The sequence below is a fragment of the Pseudopipra pipra genome, chromosome 1 (assembly GCF_036250125.1).
Source record: "Pseudopipra pipra isolate bDixPip1 chromosome 1, bDixPip1.hap1, whole genome shotgun sequence".
Taxonomy (NCBI): domain Eukaryota; kingdom Metazoa; phylum Chordata; class Aves; order Passeriformes; family Pipridae; genus Pseudopipra; species Pseudopipra pipra.
The window spans coordinates 105,152,062-105,174,380 of NC_087549.1; the positions used below are offsets into that span (position 1 = coordinate 105,152,062).

The 22,319-nt window shown below is 41.3% G+C and overlaps 1 protein-coding gene across 1 annotated transcript in view; it reads left to right on the plus strand.

Annotated features, from left to right (window-relative positions):
- Window positions 1–15,110, plus strand: part of CNTNAP2 (contactin associated protein 2) — a 1,027,914-nt gene extending 1,012,804 nt beyond the window's left edge. Inside the window, exons 23-24 of the mRNA XM_064668935.1 lie at window positions 3,276–3,347; window positions 5,101–15,110. Coding sequence (XP_064525005.1) covers window positions 3,276–3,347; window positions 5,101–5,300 — 272 coding nt within the window. The 3' untranslated portion in view covers window positions 5,301–15,110. The remainder of the gene's footprint in view (window positions 1–3,275; window positions 3,348–5,100) is intronic.
- The last annotated feature ends 7,209 nt before the right edge of the window (window positions 15,111–22,319 follow it).

Sequence of the window (22,319 nt, forward strand, 5' to 3'; positions counted from 1 at the left end):
TCCATTAGCAACTCACCCTGTACTTCATCTGCATATTATAGCCATGTGAGCTATTAATTCCACTGTGATTTAGATTCCCATGAAACTTGGGAGTCACAATCTTAATTTTATCTGACCAGTCATTTTAAAACATTTTCGGAGTTACTCTTTACAACCTGTATACAGCATTCTGTAGTCTCCTGTGCAGAGCATCAGTATTACTCTGCCCCTTTCACAGCTTCTTCTAACATATTCTTTCCTGGTTTAGTTCCTGACTTTCAGCAGTGATGGAAGAAAGATTCTGATTAGATGTCTTCTTGACAAAGTTGCTTTATAGTGCCAAGCAATGTGACTTAGTAAGGTCAGAGAGGAACCACCATGTGTTTGAATGATGTAACTGCTGTCTGAAATACCCGCACTTGGTGTCTATTGGAACAGTACTCTGTTAAGCTCACCTTGGAGGATCGAGGAATGTGCCCATATTATGTTTTCTTCTGCCTAATTGCTGTGGCAGTAATTACCCTTTTTTGGTTCTTAGACCTCTGGTCTGTAGCTATTTCTGATCATTTGAGAAGTGAGCGCTGCCCAGAAGAATTTCAAGGCAACTTCCTCTTAAAAAAAAAAAAAAAAATTAATTGTTTTCTTTCTCCTCTATCCATCTTTAGTAATACATTAAGTAAAAAAAAAATGTTATAGATACTTTTGTAGCAAAATATATTCTGTAACCCCACATTTGGTTGGGACAGTTTTTCAATCAAAAAAACCCAATCATAATACACAAGAAAGTCTCTTGCGGACACAAAAATAATCGAACAGGAAGCCATGAATTATGGTGAAAATATCTGCCAACTTGGCCACAGGTGCTTTAAAAAAAAAAGATTCATGAAAATCTAAGATCCTATTTTCGTGACATCCTATTTTCAGAACCAGAACTCCTAGTTCTTCAGCAGTTGCAGCAGGGCACTTAACCAGTATGATGATGAACTCTTGCTCAAATACACTGTCCTCTGCCCCAGACACACATTCCAGTTTCCTCTTTTGTCTGAAATGGGAGTCACAAAGTGAATCTCATCTCCTTGTTGATCCAATGGACACCTCCTCCTGAGGGTGTAAGATGACCAGGTGCAATGGAAAGCAGCTTTAGATGGAATGGAAGCACTGGATCCAGTCCTCCTAGCAGCTCTCACACAAGATCAAGGATGTATCTTCACATCCTGCTTCATGTTCTTCATTAACCTGCAGTGTACTTCAGTGGCTATTGAACATCATAAGCCATGGTCTTCCATCTGTCGGGAATCCCTTGTAGTGTAGCTGTTGTGATGTGGCAGCTCAGGAGGGATCATGCTGCCATGAACAGCAGCTTTCCTCTTTCTTCATAACCTTTTAGAAGAAGATAAAATACAATATTCAGTTGTAAGGGAAGAAGGAACTGTGACCATTGCCAACTATCAGACTTCTTGTGAGGACACGAGACCAACTCTCAAACAAGTGGCAAGTGGTAGGACTTAACTGCCTGTGGTGCTGCTCCTGTGGAAAGGGGCCTCCTTTTAGTTTAGAATGGCAGAGAGCAATTAGGGCAGGTTTAAAACTGGAATTTATCTTCCCAGTGCCAGCCCTTCACTTTTAGCACTGGAAGGGTATGATTATGGTCTCTGTGCCAAAATGTCTTCATTAGTGGTCCTGTGCAGTTCTTTGGAGCAAACTCCACTGATACAGAACCAGGTATTTACTTATCTTTTGCAGTTTATATCCTGATTTGTTTCAGAGAGGTGCAGAAGAAGGCAGAGCACCAACAAGTGTCAAAGGCACAAGTGCTGCTGGTAAAAACTGCTGGACAAGCCCCCTCCACTTTGCTCTGAGAAATGCTGTCCTGTTTGCCCCACAGGCAACCAGCCAAAAACTAGCTGCTGAACACACAGATGGTTCGGCTCTCTCCCAGAGTAGGCACACGGAAGGCTACTCTAGCCCCAAACTTCTTTTCAGGCCATGTGGCAAACTGAAGCCATTCATTCTTTTGTGCAGCTGCTTTACAATACAAAAGGAACTTTATTATGGATTTTACTCCATACTAACAGAAAGAGAGTTGAATTCCCTTAGCCAGTTTTTGGGTATACTGAATGCATCACTGGTTTGTAAAGAAAACTGATTATTTTGATATAGTATCACCTAATCCATCAAGCAACAAAAGTACACTGGGGTTTTACATGCTGCCTAAGAAACAATTAATATCCTTCATTATTTTAACTTTCTCCAGTTAAGCACTTTTAACAACATTTTCTCTATTTCAAAATCAGTGCCATAGTCCAGTGGCAAAGAAGGAAATTATTCCAGTGCCTTACCTAGTTCCCTGGGCTTGCTTAGTCATTGCAGTGTCTAGGTGCTGTGCCTGACTATAAAGAAAATGCTTGTGATAGGTTTAATTTATGAGATTGCCTTTGAAAAGCCTCTGTGATGTTTTCTGGAGGTCAAAACCGAGGCCACCATCCAAATTCTACTTTAAACTTGTACTGATTCCTTCATCAAGTTCTGCTGCAAGGAGAACTTTTTAGGCCACTGGCAGATGAGCACTGGTATATCTGTCTGCGTTTCCTCTCCTCATCTGTCTGCTGGAGGCTCTCCTACCTGCCATGCCTGAGCTCCTCCAGCTCACAGTCTTGCTTCTCAGCTCCAAAGCACCTCCAGCAGGGGCTAAGCTGCCACGCTGGGCTTTCTCCTAGAGTAGCAAAGGTGCTGGCACGTGCTCCTTTGGGTAACTGCTCTGTGGCTCTGACCAACAGAAGATGCAGCCCCTCTCTTACCTTGGGCTGCGCAGCAGCAAAAGAGATTCCAGTTTTTCTTTCAAAGAGCTTGCGGTTTTACACAACGGTGGTCACAAAATTCTGGAGACTTCTGAAGCCTTTAATGTATAGCACCAACAAAGGCAAAAATCTCTCTAATAATATGTATGATCACACACTTTTAAAAGAAAGGGGTTTGTTTGGCTTTGTGCTAACTTACCACTTAAAACTTACTGAATTTATGTTGGTAAAGTGGCAAATTGACGTCCTGTATTAACAGCAATGCTTACCAAGAGTACCTCCTTTAGTTTAACTTTATTTTTGTTAAGAGGAGGAAGCGAGTCATTCTGAAGGATTAGTTAATAGTGAAAGATTTTTTTTTTTTTACTCTTCTTTAGATAAATATCTAGGGATCACAATTTTTTTTTAATTGTATCTGAGGATGTTGGATGTATTTCTGAACTTCATACAGAGGTTTCACTGCTATTTCAACATCAATCTTTAATTCCCTATTTACAGCAAGTGCTGATTTCCCGTACAACGGTCAAGCTATAGGAGATGGAGTTAACAGAAACTCTGCTATTATTGGAGGTAAGAAAACCATCTACTTTTCTAATATACTTTGCAGTATGGCTCTGGTGGCTGAATTGCTGTTGGTAACATATTCAAGCTATTTGCTAAGAGGTGACTATGTGGGAAAACGACACCTGAACAAAAATAAACAATTTTTGTGTAACTCTGTTCAAACACATTGTCCTAGTGAATAGTTTTTTCTTACTTAGTTTGTCCCCTCAGATTCAGTTTTAAACAAATTCAAATACTGATATTCATAATCCACATATTAAACATCCATGTGGGGATCTACTTTGTAGTAGTTACTTACATAAACAGAGTAATTGATTTATATGAAATAGCAAGGATGCTTTTCCAGATACAGCAGAATCAACATGAATCTATGTCAAACACTGTTTGCTCTGCCCTTGACAAAAATCCCTCGTGATCCTGCATTCTTTTTTACAGCCCAAGTTCTGCCAAAACTTATGTGCCAGAGATTCCGTTCACTGTTATAGGTGATATTAAGCAATATCAGAATTGGAACTTTGAATAAGCATTCCATTGAAAATATTCTGGCCAGCTGCTGCCTGAAATAAGAGTCTTGTTTAATTTTATGCACACGTGCAATTTGCTCTGTCCTGTCCCATAGTGTGGAAGTGCTGCACTGTAACTATCCTGGGAAAACTTTGCCACTTCATCCAATTCTGAAGGTATATATGAAAAAAGAATAAATTAAAGATCAGTCTACTAGCTTTCAGTCAGTTCTAAATACATATAAAATTATATACTGATAGTGGTTTTTGCCATGTAAGGAAACACTGAGTATAGTACTACAAGCAGTCTAATAGAATTTCTTGATTGTTTTCCATGGCCCCCTCAAGGGTCTATGTTTCCATATCCAAGTTTAGATTAGTTGCTTTAGTTTTGGTTTGCTATGTTATTTTTCCTTTCTAATTTGTATTTTGATTATTACTTATAAATTTTCCTTAATACTTTGAGACTTCACAATACCAGAAGGATATCATTGTATTCCTCAGAAAAATTCAGACCACACCTGAACTGCCTGTTTGTCCAATGCATCAGTTAATATAAAGTGGCATAACATAATCCTGGATGATTACAATATTTTTTTTTAACCTAACAGTTTTATAATATCTTCATCCTTGAAGTTTTTCATGCCTGTAGAGAAGGGCCAAAAAAGAAACAGTGTAGTTTTATCACATAGATACCTAACAGCATAACATTCATGAGATTTCTCCATAACAGGGTTGAACCCCAAATAGACCATTGCAGGGAGAGCAATTAAGGGTAGAGCAGATGATAAAGCAGTTACATCTGCAATTATGTGGAGCCAGTGCCTAGAGTGAGACAACAGTGAGCCAAGCCAATTTTCCAGACATCTTGAGGAACTCTAATAGGTCTTTACAGGCATTAACTAGAAAGTGTACATCAGTGACTCATCTTCTAAGAGTTGCCCTGTTGCCCTGGCTGTGACACATCACCATTTCACCCCACTGATTTGGGAGCACTCAGCACCCTGTCTCATGGTCAGCAAAGCTCAGATCTGTAAGTGGATATTAATGTTGAAGTTTACTTACAGGATGAAAGTCACTAGCAGACTTCATTGAGTAACATTTTGTATACAGTGAAAACTACGTATAAATATTAGAGCAGTGGAAACCAAGCAACTGTGGTGATGCCTAACTGCCCAAGGTCTGGGATCATTTCTTTGTGTCAAAATCTGTAGCTGGTCTCACCAGCATCATCTTTTCTTTCCTGCTGTGTGTAGGCGTCATCGCAGTGGTGATCTTCACCATCCTCTGCACCTTGGTGTTCCTGATCCGCTACATGTTTCGCCACAAGGGGACCTATCACACCAACGAAGCCAAAGGGGCAGAGTCAGCCGAGAGCGCCGATGCTGCCATCATGAACAATGACCCCAACTTCACGGAGACCATAGACGAGAGCAAGAAGGAATGGCTTATCTAAGCCTACGGGGATGGGGCCTGGGGTGGGATATGAGCTGGGCCAGGGTGGGACTGGGATGACTCTTGCAGTGGAGAGAGAACACTCTGTGTTGGACGCTTGAGCACACATAGGGTAAAAAGATCAGCACAACTGGTGGAGCAAGTGACAGGAAAATACCACTGAGACTGGAGAAAAAAAAAATATCTCAAGCATTTAAGAAAAAATATTTTTTAATATTTATTTACAGCAACTTGCCCCTTCTGTATCCAAATGACTACAACAAAGAGCAGTTTTGCAGCTTCAGCACTGGTTAAAATTTTCAGTAATACCCGTCTATTTCTGTGTGTGTTTAGAGATGTTCTGGGTACTTGTGACAAGAAACGGGACTGTTTTTTTATATTTTTTAAAAGGTGTTTAAAATGTGGGTAGTTCTATCCTGAGAGCAAGTGGCAGCTCTTTTTTCCCAGCATTGTATTCCTTCATGGCTGGCCACTTTCCCACACGCTGCCCTCAGCCCCACACCTTGACCATAACACCATTCATTTTAGTGGTGTTGATCTGGGGTTTCAGGGCTGGGGGTGGAACTGGGGCATGAGGACTAATGCAAATCTTACTCCCCAGTTTCTCAACACATCATCAGCCCGTGTCAGCCCTGGCAGGATCCACCTTCTTGATCCAGGCACTTTGTGGATTGCGTGCAATTCTCATCAACAGTGTAAAAATACTGTTATTACGACTACTGTTACTACTAGAGAGGACGACCATAAAGCACAGGAAGTTTTAGGGGGGTTTTTTATTATTATTATTTTGGTCTCTGAGGGAGGATGATGCTGTGTGACTCTGTAGACCTAACCTGTTCCCGTATCTTTGGTTGTGGCACTGGTGACCTGAGGCATGTGCCAGTTAAGCTCGCATCTGCCCGTGACATTTTGGCATATGCTGTACATTGTAGTAGGGAACTAGAACCAGACTTCACTTCTGTTTCTTCTTAATAGACTGTCATAGAATTATTAGTATAGGTCTAGTCAATGCATTTGAACACACAGGCTTCACATCATACTTTTTTCCCGACTCAAGAGTAGCAATTTATTCCTTAAAACCTTTGCAAGGAAAGCCTCTGCTGGCAGTGTTTGCACGGTCAGAAAGGGAGGCAAAGGAGGCTTGGAAGCTCTGCCCCCAGGGCACATGAGAAACAGCACGCAGGGGAGAGTTATTTTTCAACACAGAGATTTACCTGAACTATTTTACTGTCTTTGTAAGGCATTTTTAAGACTAGCGAGGCCAAGTGCAGCATTGCATCCCATTTTCCCTCTCTGACCACAGAAGTTGCAGGTGTTGCCTGAGCAGCAGGCAGGCAGCTAGTAGGAAAGGCAAAGGGGCAGCCTGAAGACCTAATATCCTTTGGTGGCAATAACAAAGCTTTAGCTTGCCCTCTGTAGAGGAGTGTGGTTCTCCTGTAGTCTGAAGGAATGTAAGGCCTTAATGTGCAGGTTTTGCAGTGGAACAGAATGAGGGAATGAATACACTGCAGGACAATTGTTAAAGGAACAGAAATAATACCAAGAATTTCCCCTTAAAAGTTTTTATGCTTGTGACAGTCCTAAATTTGCTTTACCTTTAATATGGCTGGGTTTAGTAGGCACAGATTTTTCTGTACAAGAAAGATTTATTTTTCATCTAAATGTGCAATCTACTACACTTTCATTATTCTAGTTGATGGTTCAAAATAAAATAAAAAAAAAAAAAAAAAAAGAAGAAGAAAAAATCATGTAGGGGGAAGAAAATATTGGAGTCTTACCAGACAAGAAATTGACAAGCACAGTTTGGCAGACAGACAAGGCCAAATAGTTTGGGTTTTAAGGATGGTAGACTAAAGTCCTCTTCTGGATTCATTGAACATAGACATGAGCAAATCAAACCCATTAATTTCTTCCATTTATGAATTTGGAATTAGCATAAAAAGAAGTTGCCAGTTTCAAAAGAAATTACTGTTTCTCAGGTAACATGTGGCAGAGAGGTTCAGGTAGGCATAAAAATTACCTCTGTCACTCTTGTGCTCTGCAGTGTTTTGCCTTGCCTCCAGTATTAACCTCTCCCTCTTTTGTCTGTAATCAAGCAGGTGAGTCCTTATTCTTGTTTAATCATGGATGTAAGATAAGTCTTCACTCCTTGGAGAATATCAGCAGGGCATGAATCTACCTTGCACCACTATTAAGCAAACTACGTAGCAATCACGTGTCTTTGTAGAATTGAAAAGACATTATCTTTTCTATATTACTTTATATTTAATTTGATTTTAGTAGTATATTAGTCCACTCTGAAAAACATTCTTGCCTGCAACTTCAAGTTACCAAGAGAAGTGAATAGAGTTTGCATAGATTGGGATTTCATTGAAGTTTCCTTTTTTGACGTGTGAAATTCATTAGTGCTGTGTTAAAATGTTGATAATCTTCACTCTTGTCTTATGCAGTCACTTTCATGACTCTAGAAGCTTTTAATTATTAGAATTCTTGTTTCTTCTTAAACTGGACCTTAGACGTGATATTATCCATTAGCAGCTGGTCTCTGTATAGGCATTTGGTGACTTTAGGTGAATTCCTGCCTATCTGCTTTGTATTTCGTTTCTGAGAATGGTATGTGTTTAATTATAGGCAGTGGACATTCTGCAGCCTGGCAGTGAAGCAGGGGCAGGCTCAGAGAAGTAGCCTGTGTATTTTGCTAGCACTATATCTATTCTGAGGATTTCTTCCTCTGCAAGCCTATCATTGAAGGCTGAAAAAACATCCACAGTTTATTTCACCCACTCTTACTTGTGCCAAAAATCCATGTTGTTTAACAGGTGCTATCCTTACACCTGTAGTGGGAAAATCTGTTGGAGGGGAGAGTGGGTCCTGCTTTTATAAAACTCTGTACTTTCCCCAAAGAATATTAAAATAATCAATCTTTTATTACCAATTTTTTAGCTGTTTCACCTATTTGAACTGTGCAGAAAAATGTAGCTTCTTGTACTTGTTTGGGAACCGAAGTGTCCCAGTTGTGTTTCTAAAATGTTCGCTCCTGATTCCACAGGAAACGATGACAAAACTGCTGCCAGCAGTGGAGAGAGCAAGACTGGGCTGGAGATTAGGGCTCTCAGTGTTAGTGAAATAATGTAAGCAATATTTTGGATTCTCATTCACAACACATGCAGACCACCAGGTAATGAGACATGGAGCTGAAACAGTGGAGAACTTATTTTCATGTCAACCGAACCTCGAGGGAAATCTACAATCCAGTCTGGTGGTTTTGAATCCAGCCTTTCACACACTACTTATTCCATATTTACTGACAGAAAATTCAGATGTATTAAATAGGCATATGTATCTTTAATTGGTACTGTAGCATTTCTGCTTTGTATTTTTTGTGTCTTAAACGATACTTGTTCCTTTTATATCTCTTCTAGCAGTTACCACTTCAAAGGTATGGCAGCATTTTAATATCATGCTTTAGGTAGCATGATATATGTGAAAGGATAGTCATCATAAATAATTTAGTAAGACTGCTGAAGCAGTGGTGTATACATATAAGTTTATTGTACCGATAAAAATTCAGTATAATTAAAACAGTGTCTTTTAATGACAGATGCATGTAATTTCCAGGGTATCTGTTGAAATGTGAAGCTATCTCAGTTTGACAAGCAATAGCTTTTAATATGATTTCTCCCATGAATGATTTTACATTCCATCAAGCATGGTCATCCTGAAAGGGTGTCATTTTTTAAAAGCGGAATCTAAATTACATTAATCAGATGTCATTGTCCGTCCTAGAGAAATTAAAGAAACCTTGCCTTCTAAAAGCAAGAGCATGTAAATTAGAATGAAAGAAGGACAACGTATTTGTATGCATTATATCTTCTGTGAATGTCTTTCCTTTTAGCTAAAGTTCTGTTAGAAACCGGATTAGTAAATAACAAAAGGGGAGGGGGGAACAACATTTTAAATTTTTTTAATCACCTAACAGCTGTTTCCTCATGCTTTCTATATTCTGGTCATTGTCTGAACTTTTTCCTTCTCTAGTACCAGGAAATCAATTTGGAAAGGACAGAAGTTGGAAAGGCTCTTGAAAAAAGACCCACAGTACATGAAAAAAAGAGACTACAGAATGCGGTTATACATAAGAAGAGAGGGTGCTAAAACTAGGGAAGATTTGTTGAAGTAATATGTTCCTCTTGCATCAGGGTTACGTGTTATGGAGTGTACATCTGTACTTGTTGAGATGGGCTGAGGGTCTGAGAGCAGGGTTTGGATGGAAATTAAATGACTGCCTTTCTGCATTTATCCATTTCTGATCACTTTGCAGATAGCAGCAAGCAGTCTGCTATCCGTTCTGCTCACATTTGTTATTGCAGATTCTGTGGCATTGCCAGCTTCACAAGGGTTACATACCACAAGTGACTGAGTGTGGGTTGTTTGCCTTCCTTTCCTACCTTAACTCTGTCCTTTCCTTTATGAATGAGAGCCTTTTATTGAAATCAACAAGAAAAATGTATGCCCAGCTCAACAGACTTGTGTCTGTTCCTTTTAATAAACTACCTTATCAGGCTTTCAAACATTTTTATGACATGAAGCATTTTATAAAAGAACTGTGTTAAATGCACTTGAATGGGAGAGTGTGAAATCTAGGCAAAGAAGCATCAGTGCAACAACCACCTGAGTCACAGAGTGCTTGTCCCACGCTGTTTCTCTGTCTACAGTGTGAATTGCCTTAACTACCCATCAAATCTCTGGATCCATCCAAGACCTTAACTTACTTTGTGGAATATAATAGTGGCAAAGTCCTGATGTGATACCATGTTTTGACTGTTCATTTGTACTGACTGCTGTAACCCCTAGAAGGAGAGCCACACTTTATACAGGAATATTTTTCATTTATAGAGAAAAGCTCTAGAACAAAGAGATGGGGGTGAAGTTTCAAGTGTAAAGTGATACTTGAACACTGTGACAAGAAGTCTTTGCTTCTTGCTGTCACCACATGTCTCACTGCAGCCAGAAGCGTGTGGGTGTGCAGATGCACCTCTAAAATCTAAGACTATTCAGGATGTGATGTCTGCACCACTCAGATAATTACTGCCATAATGTGGGTGGATGAGATACCAAACTTGCTTCAAATCCATGAGTCTGCAGTGCTAGCAAAATCACTCACTCTTGAAATTAAGTGCAATTTTGAAGATAAACTCAGACTGTGCCCTACAGTAGCAGGCACATATGGTGCCTCAAATGAGACAAGACTTGGACCTGGTTATGGAAAAGCATTTATTTAGCAATCTGTAACACAGTTCTTTTGACTCTGACTTTCACATATTAACAGACATCTTCTTGATACACTGTGCTCAAAACCCTGCTTATGCCAACAGCTTAAGAACCAGGAAGAAAAGTTGCCAATCTGTAGCTTCTTTACACAAGAAGTCTTTTTAAAAAGACATTTAATGTAAAAAAAAAAAAGTTTGGTATCAGTGGGTTCTTTCACTGAGAATTATTTCTTCTCACTGGTTTTCTATTTTTAAAATATCATGAGAAATGTTAAGCAATTTTTAAGCACAACCTGAACTGCTTCTGTGAAAAAGGAGTAAGATATACTCTGCAAATATACATATAAGCAAGTAACTAATTTAGTGCATTCCATTTCTTCTGTGATGCAGCAACTTCCAATAATGTTTACATGTGCTCCCTCTGCTATTTTTTCCTTAATGGAAAAGCATCTGAATTAAACAAGAAACATAAAAGTGTGTACCCTTTGCTTTACCATAGATTAATGTTCTTGCTTGGTATGTAACAGAGCATTAAGGAAGAGCAAATGGTTTATTCCTCAGATTTAATAGCATTAATTCTGCTGTCTCCGAGGGTCAGAGATATACTATAACCACATTAATTATCAGAATTTAGAGGTACTTATACTGATAATATTCAACAACTGGTATTCTGTATTTTAGCAAAGAGCTGCTACAAGAAATTCTAATTTATTGAAAAGGCAGATAGATGTAATTTTCGGACAGGTAAAAAAAAAGTAAATTACTGGAACAAGACTAGAGCAGAAGCCATTTGAGGGAAATATTTAGCATGCAGAACAATGAACTGTACCAGAAAGAGTTTCTTGTCTTCCAGTTAAGGATTTGGGATAGGTACAGGGCTGCAGTTCGTTATATATTATCATGTGTTCATTGCCTTTTTGCCCAAAATATTTGAGCTTCTCCCATCTTTCACATGCTTTAAAACAGGCTGTTGCAAGAATACAGCTGCAGATGTGAAACTTAAGCAAGATGCTCTAGGCTGCTGGTGAGAGCAAAGTTGCAAGTCCCAAGCTCTTCTACCTGCGGTCCTGTCTTTGCTTAGAAGAAAATTCTCAGATATGTTGCTGCCTGTCCCTGTCTGTTGTCATCTTTCCCCCATCTTAAGAATGTTACAGGTTGAAAGGGACCACAAAAGACCTTCTAGCCCAACTTTTTGCGGAAAAGGGAACCTAAATGAGATAACCTAGCACCCTGTCCAGTCATATTTTTTCCCCCGCTGACTCCATTTTCAGGGTGGTAGGTTATCAACAGGTTCTCATTTAAGATAGACTGAGAGTCACTTGAGCAAGTCAACAAACTCCTGAATCATCCAGAAAACAAATCATTTAGATGACAAGGTAGCCATCCCCTGAATACTAATGTTTATTCTCTAAACTGCACATTCTCATGCTTGCGGTGCGTGTGTCACCGAAGGAGTCTAACCTTGGCACAGTCAATAAATCATTCACAAGCTGAACAAATAGCCCTGTAGTGCTTTGTCTTAAAAAAACTCCTTTGGGTAAATGTTTAAAAATACATGTATGGTTTGCCAACATAAAGCACTGGACACAGTATCAGCAGCTAGTTGCAATTTATTTCTGTTACAAAATCAAGGTCTGTCTGTGGAGTTTTCTTGTGTGACTTGCACTAACAGGACCTTTATCCTTGAAACAGAAACTACTGCAACAGGGCAAGGTAACAAAGAGAAATTCCCTTTGCTGCACACTTTGAAATGGAGCGTAAAGTCCCTTTTATTGCACAGTTCTGGTAGAGGTGTAAGATCTCTGTACACATCTAATGTTTCCTTTTTTCCAAAGTCCACTACCCACTACTCCAAGGAAAGAAATTTGTTGACAGTCTTAGGGTTTTTTCCCATCTCTTTCTCTACTTTAGACGTGTTTCCTCTAACTGATAAGTTTATCACCTTTCATCTTTAAACTCCTTCCACCAGTGCTTGCTGCTTTGGCCATGGTGAAGCCTTCCACCTTCCCAAAATGTGACCATTGTAGTGGGAGGGTTATATACAACTACATTCCTGTCAACTGTTATATTTGCAGCTGGTTTTTATCTGTTCATAGTACTCAGTGACTTAAAGTACAAGAGTGGTACGAGCACTGATAGTTTCTGCCATCTGCAGCATTATTTTATAACTTGCTTGTATTTTTTCCAAAATCACAGCACCATCTGCCAAAGACAGTCTGAAAATGAGGCAGCTGCACCTCATTCCTTTAAGTATACTTACTTTCTATTTCTCAGTTCAAATTTTCCCAAGAGATAATAAAATATCCCAGGATAATAAAATTAATGTCAAGCGAAAGCCAGCATCTATTTTCCTTAGGGCCACAGGATGTCAGAATTAGCTCTCAGCCATCCCCTTCCCTTGTGCTTTTGTAGCAGCTATACAACACCACTGGTAGTCTCCAAATTAGGACACAAAAAAATGACATTCTAAAAGCCTCAATTGGTTTTAGTCTCTTGGAGTGTTAAAGGTCCAGTTTAACAGGGTCAACAGGTCAATACTCGTACAGGTTTCAGTTATGAGTACATCCAAGAAAATTCTCAACATTGGTTGTTAAATAATTTTATTTTCATTGGATCAGCATCTTGGAGAGGGGAAAAAAATGTTTCTGTGTTTGGAAACCTGAGATATTACACTCACCCCATTGCAACTCCTGCATTGTGTCTGATCTTTTGAAGCTCTAACTGCTTTAGGGATCAGAGCCACTTGAACAAAGAAGGCTAAGGCGTCAGTTGATTCCCACTAACTCTGAAACACTTTCCATAGATCTGCTTTACATGTCAATCTCAGTCATACATGAGCAACGAGGATCTTTTCTTTTTCTCTGCTCTTCAGTGGATCAAGACCCATCAGTGGGCTGGCTGGGCAGGTGTCACATAAGTTATCTTCAGTCCTAGTGAACTGACTCACATGTTGAACAGCCTGAGTCCAGGGAGTTCCTCTGGCACAATGTTCCTGAAAGGCTTCAGCTCCCCAGAAACTCTGCTATGCTGTTTGACTAGTGTTAATTAACAGAAGCCTGATGGAAATTATCTGTATTGACTTAATCCTCCATGTGGATGCCAACCACTAAGACTGCGTAATTTCGTGGAAATTAAATAGATTACCAACCCCCCCCATTACGAAGTGCTTGGGGTGTGCTCAGTCTGACACTTCTTACTGACATATATAAATAGAGATATAGAGATAAATAGATATTTTTATGGAGATGTTTTATAAGTGGCCTTTACTTTGTGCATGGTAATTATTGCCAAACTTGTTATTTAGAAGCTACAGAAATGGCTGGTTCTGCAGTTCAGAAAGCAATCAGCTGTCTCTATTGCTAGGGAGACTTGGGGTACGGCCTTGGATTTGGATTTTTATTATTCAATTATAATTTGCATGGTTTGGATTTGGGTTTTGTCTCAGTGTCTTTTTTTTTCTTTCCTCATTGGTTCTCTGGCAGGGACACATTGGGCTCAAGCAGGAACTTCTCGATCTTTGAGAGATTTTGAGAGATGGATTGAAGCAATCAGTGCCATATAACACTTCATTATATAACCTGCATTGTACAGCCCGTGATGTTGATCAGCATGAGGTCCTCAAAACACATCTATTGGGGTTTTCACAGCATAGTGAGATGCTCCTATTTCTCTATCTTTGCTTGACAAGATAGTAAGCTAGAAACGCTTGGTCCATGGGTATAGCCTTGTGAGTAGAAAAAAGGATCAGCAGAGAACAGGACATGAATGAGGGCTCAGAATTAGATTGGTATACGTAGCAGCAACAAGAGACTGTGAAAATTGCTGCTGAGGCAGGTCATTTTACTTCCTCTCTTCTTTTACTCCCCCTTTATTTTTTTTTTAAGTACTGTTTGTATGCCACATCTGAGTAATACATCTCTACCAGCCAGATAGCTCTCATTAACCTGGGCTGTTGGTTAGAGATAGAAATGCAATTGTCCTTTCTTACTGATCTCATTCCTGCTGCTGTGAAGTGGTCTGTACCCAGGAAAAGACCAGAGCCATTAGCTATTTGGAAAGTGAAAGCAGCCTCTCACCCCTTCCATCCAAACCAGGTTGAAAGCCAATCCCAGGGTTATGTGCCTACAAAGCTGGCCCAATTTCCTGGCAGGTGAACCAAGACCTTGTCTGTTTGCAGTTACTCTAGTCCACAGGTTTCTTTCTTGAGCACAATTTTCCTATGGGACACATAACCAGGATATAACAGTTACCCTACTTAAACAAAAATGTGTATATTAAAAAACATCCTAATCTGAAAGTATAGTGTATCTGAGGTTCCTCTGTTATAGACACTTAGTCTACAAGATTTATGGCTACATTTGCTATGTTATGCTTGACTAAACATATAATTCATTGAAATACACAAGACTGATAAAAGTAATATGATCTCTTTAAGGAGAATAAACTGTTTGTAAATTTATAAAGAGTATAATCTGTTAGGCCTTATTTGAAGTATGTACTGTGGTTTGGTAAAAGTACAACATTAAAAGAGCCTTGCCAGATGAGGGCTGGTTTTGTGTGTGTGTGTATGTGTGGTTCCTTTTGATTATTTGACATCTTCATATAAAAAAAACCACCAAAACTCTACAGACTGTGTATAAGAGCCTGAAACGAAGTGCAGAGGGCTCTTCAGATTTCTTTGTACAGTGACTCCAGGGAGGGGACAGGTGAATCTGTTCTTCTGAATAATTCGGATCCAGTTTTGTTTGGAAACAAAAGTGGCTGGTAGCACTACTGACTGGCTGGAGATTTTTTAAAGAAGATTTCATAAAATTAGTAGTAAGAAGTCAGATTAATGCTCTCAATGCACATACAAATATTGTTCATATAATGGGAGAAAAGATCCAGGGAAGCTTTAGGCCCCTTCAGAGCAAGTTAGTTTGCCACAGGCTGCACATCCGTGGCTCTTTCCCCACACATCCTGTACGCATCTTTCCTGTTTGGGTGGAGCATATCCATGCCTGCCCAAGACATACCTTGTGCATTTGAATAAGTAGTATTGCTCATGAAGCTACTCATTAGAGGAACAGACATCCAAGGGGCTGCTCTTCCTGCAGCCATTCTCCTGCCTGGCCCCATGCAGACCAGCAACAGCTTTGAGCACACAGTGGGCTAGTACTCCTCCTTCTCCTGCCAGTTTTCCCTCTGGGTGCAGCCCAGCTGACACCTGTGGGTACTGAAGACATGCCAGTACTTCCCATGGAACAGAAAACCATGTTATTGTACTCATAAAGCACTGGGTGCTTGCACTGACATGATGGATTGCTGCCTATTTTTGCAAGGTTTTGGGTTTTCCCAGTGAAAGACCTCAGCTGGCTAGACAGGCCTGGATAGATGGGCCGAATCCAACGGGATGAGGTTCAACAAAACCAAGAGCAGGGTCCTGCACTTTGATCCCAACAACCCCATGAAGCACTACAGGCTGGGGACAGAGTGCCTGGAAAGCGGCCAGGCAGAAAGGGACCTGGATTGACATGAGCCAGCAATGTGCCGCAGTGGCCAAAAATGCCGACAGCATCCCGGCCTGAATCAAAAATAGTGCGGCTAGCAGGACCAGGGAAGTGATTCTTGCCCTTTACTCAGCACTGGTTAGGTCACACCTCGAGTACTGTCTCCAGTTCAGGGCCCCTCAATTTAGGAAGGACACCGAGGTGCTGGAGAGTGTCCAAAGGGCAATGAAGCTGGTGAAGGGACTGGAGCACAGACCCTATGAGGAGAGGCTGAGGGAGCTGGGGTAGTTTAGCCTGGAGAAGAGGTCTCTCTCAGGGGAGACCTCATCACTCTCTACAACTACCTGAAAAGAGGTTGTAGCCAGGTGGGGGTCGGTCTCTTCTCCCAGGCAACCAGTGACAGGACAAGAAGACACAGTCTTAAGCTGCACCCGAGGAGGTTTAGATTGGACATTTGGAAGTTCTTCACAGAAAGAGTGATTTGGCATTAGAATGGGCTGCCCAGGGAGGAGGTGGAGTCACTGTCCCTCGAAGTGTTTGAGAAAAGAGTGGATGTGGCACTTAGTGCCATGCTCTAGTTGATAAGGTGGTGATAGGTCAGAGATTGGACTCAATGATCTCAGAGGTCTTTTTCAACCTAGTTGATTCTCTGATTCTGTGCTTCTGTGGCTCCTTATTGCAGGCAACTCTTCCTTCCTCACACTAGGTACAGTGATAACAAGGTAAGTCCATAGCACAGTGTACTTGTACTACTTCCTCAGAAGAGCCTCTCAGCTGTCAACCATGTGCAATTAAAGGACTTCTTGGGCCAGAGGTGTTTTTATATGTTTAGTTATCTCTTTCATCTATACTTCCCATGTGCTTGTGCAGAGCAAATGGGATGTCCTCACAACTGTAGTCCTTTCAAAATAATGAATTGTTGTGCCATTTAATTTTTAAAAACCAACCAGCAACAGGGCAAGAAGGGGAATTTTTTCTTTATCTCTGCTTGTTAATGAAACAACCTCACCATGTCTTAAAGCAGAGATGCAAAAGGAATCTCTCAAATCCAATTTGTGTCCTACACAGTTCCAATTACATCTCTGCACGTGCCCATAAAGATCACTGCATTTTATGATGTTACGCTGAGGACAGACTGCATAGCCTTGATACCCACATAAATCTGCAACCCTGTGTGATTTGACTTCTGACTGATACTTCCTGCCACCCACCTAACAAGATTTGTAGTTTGATCCCACGGTGCACATATACTAGCGAATTATTTTTTGTCTGTGACTTACTCATCTATCAGTGTTCATGGATAGTCATGTTGCTTGCATGAGAGACAGGCAGACACTTTGTTTTGGAGCTTAGTGCTGTTTTTCCCTTGTTTAAATACAGGGCCCCAGCAGCATGGCTGCAGGCTCCCTTACCCTGCCAGCTTCAGCCTCAACACTAGCAGCTTTTGAGGGACAGGGGTAGGTCGCCCCTGCTCCAACAGCTATGCACAGTGACCTACCCAGGGGGACATACTGGGGTGCAAAGAACAGAGAGGCAGCACCAATCGCAGCCAGAAGGCTTTCTGGAGGAAGAGCAAGACAACAGGCTTCAGGGATGGCAAAAAGATTTTACCTAGGGCCCTGAAAGAGACTTTGTTAAGTTTGCTGCAACCCAGGAGAGCCTAGAAAGCTGTTGAACTGAGAGCAAGGATGAAAGAAAGGGGCCGGCCTGGGAAGGCAATGCAGACAAGGAAAAGACCTGCTTTGTTTCTGTTCTGAATTACCCGTCAAGGCTGAGGGGTTGTTTTGAAATGCTTTGTTTTCAGAAGTTCCCTTGTGCTGCTTGGTTTTAGATGAAACCTAACTGTGTGGTAGAAAAGCACCTTTGATATATTCACATCAAGGAAGAACTGTAGGCAGTGCTACCTCTAACTCCTGGCTAGGGGTTCTGATCCCACATAAACCAAGAAAAGCCAAAGGTGCTTGACCTCTCCAAACCTCTCCATTCCTGTTTACCCTAGATTACCTCTGTGGTGTTTCATGATGTATTCCTGCTGAAGTCTCTTCCCAGAGAAGTTTACTTTATCTTGATGATCAGTCTTAACTGAATCCCATAGGTATGGCATTACCCTACAGGGGTTTGTGGACTCGAAGGCCCCAGGAGGAGAGCAAAAAACAGAAATTCTTACAGCTTCAGTTCTCCCACCTTGTGCTATTCCCCCATGCCACACACAGTGTTTTGTACATCTCCTTTGTTCATATCCTTAAGCACACAGCAGATTAAACACTGGTTGTCCACGAACTGTGACCAACACACCTCATCTTCTGTCTCAACACACTTCATCTTCTGTCTTTAGAGGACACAGTTGAAAACCCTGAAGGTCTTGAAGAATTTCAGCTACTTCTCTCTCCTCCAACAGGTGTGAAGTTCATCAATGCTGCAAATGTATCATTGCTGTGCCTGCTCATCTAGGTAGGTCAGGTCCTTCTGACATCTTTTTTCCAGGAGTGTTAGGAAGGGAATCTTCACAAACTGGAAAAAAGGTTGCCACACCCTCTTGTTACTGGGTTTGATCATTAAGATGAGGCAAAGAACTGCACAGATACAGCGTGTTCAAATTGCTAAGTATCTTAGCAGGAATGGAAGGGTAGAACCAAGGGTTTAGCTGTTTGATTTGATTTATAGGGGGTAGGGTAAAGATTCATTTTAAATCCCATGGAACATGAAGCCTCAGAAGTCAATGAGACAGGATATCCCTTTGCAGCATTGTGCTGGATAAGCCTGTTAATCTCCAAATCCTCCGGTTGTTTCATGATGGGATGTTGTAGGTAGGTCACCGTTACTGGCTTTTCTCCATTTCCAGATGCCTATGCATTTAGCTGGATAAGAAATGAAGTGAGAGTGCTAGTTTTGTGAGTAAGGGATTTGGAGGGGAATACTTTCTACCGTTCTGAAAGAAGACTTAAAGGACAGAGTTTCAAGTTGTAAAGGTCATTGTTAGATTTCTTTCTTTATTACTTTTAGGTTTGGGGGGTTTTGTGGGGGTTTGTGTGTGTGTGTATGTGGTTTTTGTTTGTTTGCTTGTTTGTTTAAGGGAGGGAAAGAGCAGTCTCTAGGCAAGCATTTCTCAGATTAAGACACGCTCCTGGTTTGTAGATGATCCATCGAGACCAGCTGTAAGACACCTTTTACAAGTGCTCACATTGCCGTGTTCAGTGCCAACCACCTGTGTTCGCACCAAGCACTGAGCTGTGTGAGAGCTGTTCTGTGGTAGTGGCCAGTGTGCAGGGAGCTGTGAAAAAGGCGAATCTGTGCGTTGCGATGTAGAAACCTGGATGTGGGGAGTAAGTGCCCTGTGAGTTACCATCAGGCATGAACTCACAGTTCCCACCACAGCAGGAGCATCATGACAACTGAAAATGGGGCTGTTCCTACAGGCAGACAACAAAATGGAAGTAAATAGGGGAAAATTTTGCTGCTACTTGCTGCCACCCAGAAGGAGAGTTTGCAGGTGGACAGTGATATTGTTGACAAGAAAAGGACTGTGAGCCTGCAGACACGCTCCCTTGCTCGGTTGATGGCGATTTTAACTCAGCCCTGAGGGGACTGCCAGCTCTCCTCAGATGGCTTTTCCACACAGCAGATATACCTTAGAGCACAGGATCAAAGTTTTGGCTGCTGGCTTCCCACCACTCATCTGGCAGTGGATGAATTACAGTGGCTGCAAACACACCTCCATGAGCTGAGGGTGTAATTGCACTGCTTCCCAGAGCAGCTAAGGCCAGGGCCATTTGAGGGCTTGTTAGACAGGCACCAGCCCAGGCCACTTCAACACACAGAAGGGCAGTGGGTTTCACAAGCTCCCATTAAAGCAAATTCTTTGACTGGTGTCAGGGCTTTCAGACCTAACAAGGGGCTTTGTTTCAACCCAGAACAAATTTCTAGATGGCTCTCCTTCCATCTTCCCAGTTTTCTCCCACTTGTGAAGTCCAGGAGGACTCTTTCACGCTGACAGAAATAAGAATTACTCTGATGCATTGCAATAAGTTGCAATAAATTGCAATGACTTTTCTTTTTTCTCTTTTATTCCCTCCTTCTGCTACTTGTACAATTGATTTTAGAATGAAACATGCAATCGCAACTCACTCATAGTGTCACAGCAGGAACTGAATTACCTAAGGGAAAAGAGTTGGAGGAGGGAGGATATGGCAAATGTCCATTACAGCTTCCTTCTTTCTACAGGCCTGAACTGCTTTTAGGGAAATTCAGTGCTGGGGTACACCAAGGAGACACAGACAGTAACTTCAGCTAAAAGAATGGGGAAAAGCATTATTGTGGGTGTGACAAGTGGGATTAATAACGGTAGGCAGGCAGAGGCAGGGACAAGAAGGAAAGGCAGCACGGAGAACAGAAGAGTAGCACTCATCACAGGCAGCACAGCCAGCAGCTCGTGGTCAGAGGGGAGACAGGGATGGAAGGTGAGGTAAGCCTGCGTACCGCTGATGATGTGATTATTGTTTCATTTGTAAAGGCAGCAAGGATGGGAGAACGTAATGGCAGCCATTTTTCTGTGTGAAGAGGTCGCTGTCGATGGCAGTGTAAGGTATTATTCATCTTCAGAAAGAGCACTCAGTATAATACAAGAAGCAATAAGAAGGGTTTGAAAGAGGACAGGGAAGATTAAACAGAAATGCCAAAATTTTTGGAGTCACTGGACACCTCATACTCTCTAAATAGTAGCACTAATGATAGATATTGTCACTAGGGACTCGGTCTCCACAAACATTACCAGCTTGTTCTCTCCATCTCACTTCTTCCATTAATACTTCCATTTGCTGCAGAGGATGCCCTTGAGATTTACGGCAGCGCAGCAATGGCATTTTGGACTTCTGTCAGAAATTGCATTTTGTTACTGGAAGCTGAAGAAAAATTTGGGGATAAAAATAACTAGTTAAAGTTGCTTTAAAAAAATAGTCTAAATTGAAAATACATTTTAAAAGCTTCCAGGAGCAAAATAACCATCAGAAATTAATATGCTAACAGCATCTGGCTATTACCTTTTGTGCACTGTTTGACTGGCTACAATCTGGGGCAAAGTCCTCTTACCTCCCACCTCCTACAAGAGATGGTAAGGGGAAAAGAGGGAAAACCTGGTGTATAAAACATACTGGCCAACTTCTGCTTTCACTTCTGTAAACTTCTTCTCTGTAAATCCACATGACAGAAGTAAAAACCAGTGGATTCAAACGACCAGCAGAGCCTCGAAGCAGCCTCTGCGTCTAAAAAATCACCATGGATCATTTTCTTCCAAACTATTTCCTGCCGTACAACAGAGCACCCGATTCTGAGAGTTTGTGACCTGGTGTAGGTGTGAGCAAAACAAGGTATTGAGTTAATTATTCTGTGAACTGTTGTGACCATCTTTGCCTCCCCAGCACAGGCCTGGTGTGGCTGGCATCCTGCTATCGCCGACGCAAGCTGATCTGCGTAAAGGATTTGCTGTAGTGTCAGATTATGCGTTTTCTTAACCCTGTCATACGATCATTCATTGCTGTATTACTGTGCAGCAGTTCCTAGAGAAGTTCTACAGCTTCAGCTACAGAAAAAGATTGACTGGCTTGGCCATCTGCTCTCTGGGTTTACTAGCAGCAGTTACGGCGCATCGGTTGCGTATCTCAGCCTGGCAAGGACCTCAGCAGAGTCATAAGGCAGGAGGTCCCACAAGTGGACCATGATGTGAATTCAGAAAAGCTCTTTGAAAGACAATTTCAGGAATGAAAATATATTATTAAAAAAAAAAAAACAAACCTACAATAACAAAAAACCAAAATAAAGCCAGGCAAAACAGCACATGGTTTACTTTCACAGTTGTGGTATGAATTCTAACAAACACAGAGCTCCTGTATGAGTGCAGAGAGCAAGTGCTGAATTTTGGAGTTTCCCTGGACCTGAGCAAAACAAAGCCCACCAGCTCCCCCATGGAGCTCATTGGAGAGGCCAGGGAAGGAAGACAAAATGGTAGATGAAAAAGCAGAGACCAAGTAGAAAGACAGGCTTTGTGCAGACAGCTCTTGCATGAATTTGTGCTTTCCCACTTAAAAAATGTATAGGAGAAAACTTATGATTCCATTCCATTATTATACTGTGAACACATTGGGGAGAAGCTGTAAGAGAGGCTAGTTCTCGATTTGGCACTGGGTGTTCATGTCTGTATGTAATTTAGCAGCCGTGAAAGGTGTTATTGGAGGCCAAGATGGAAAGAGCAGGCATCTGTTTACACTAGAG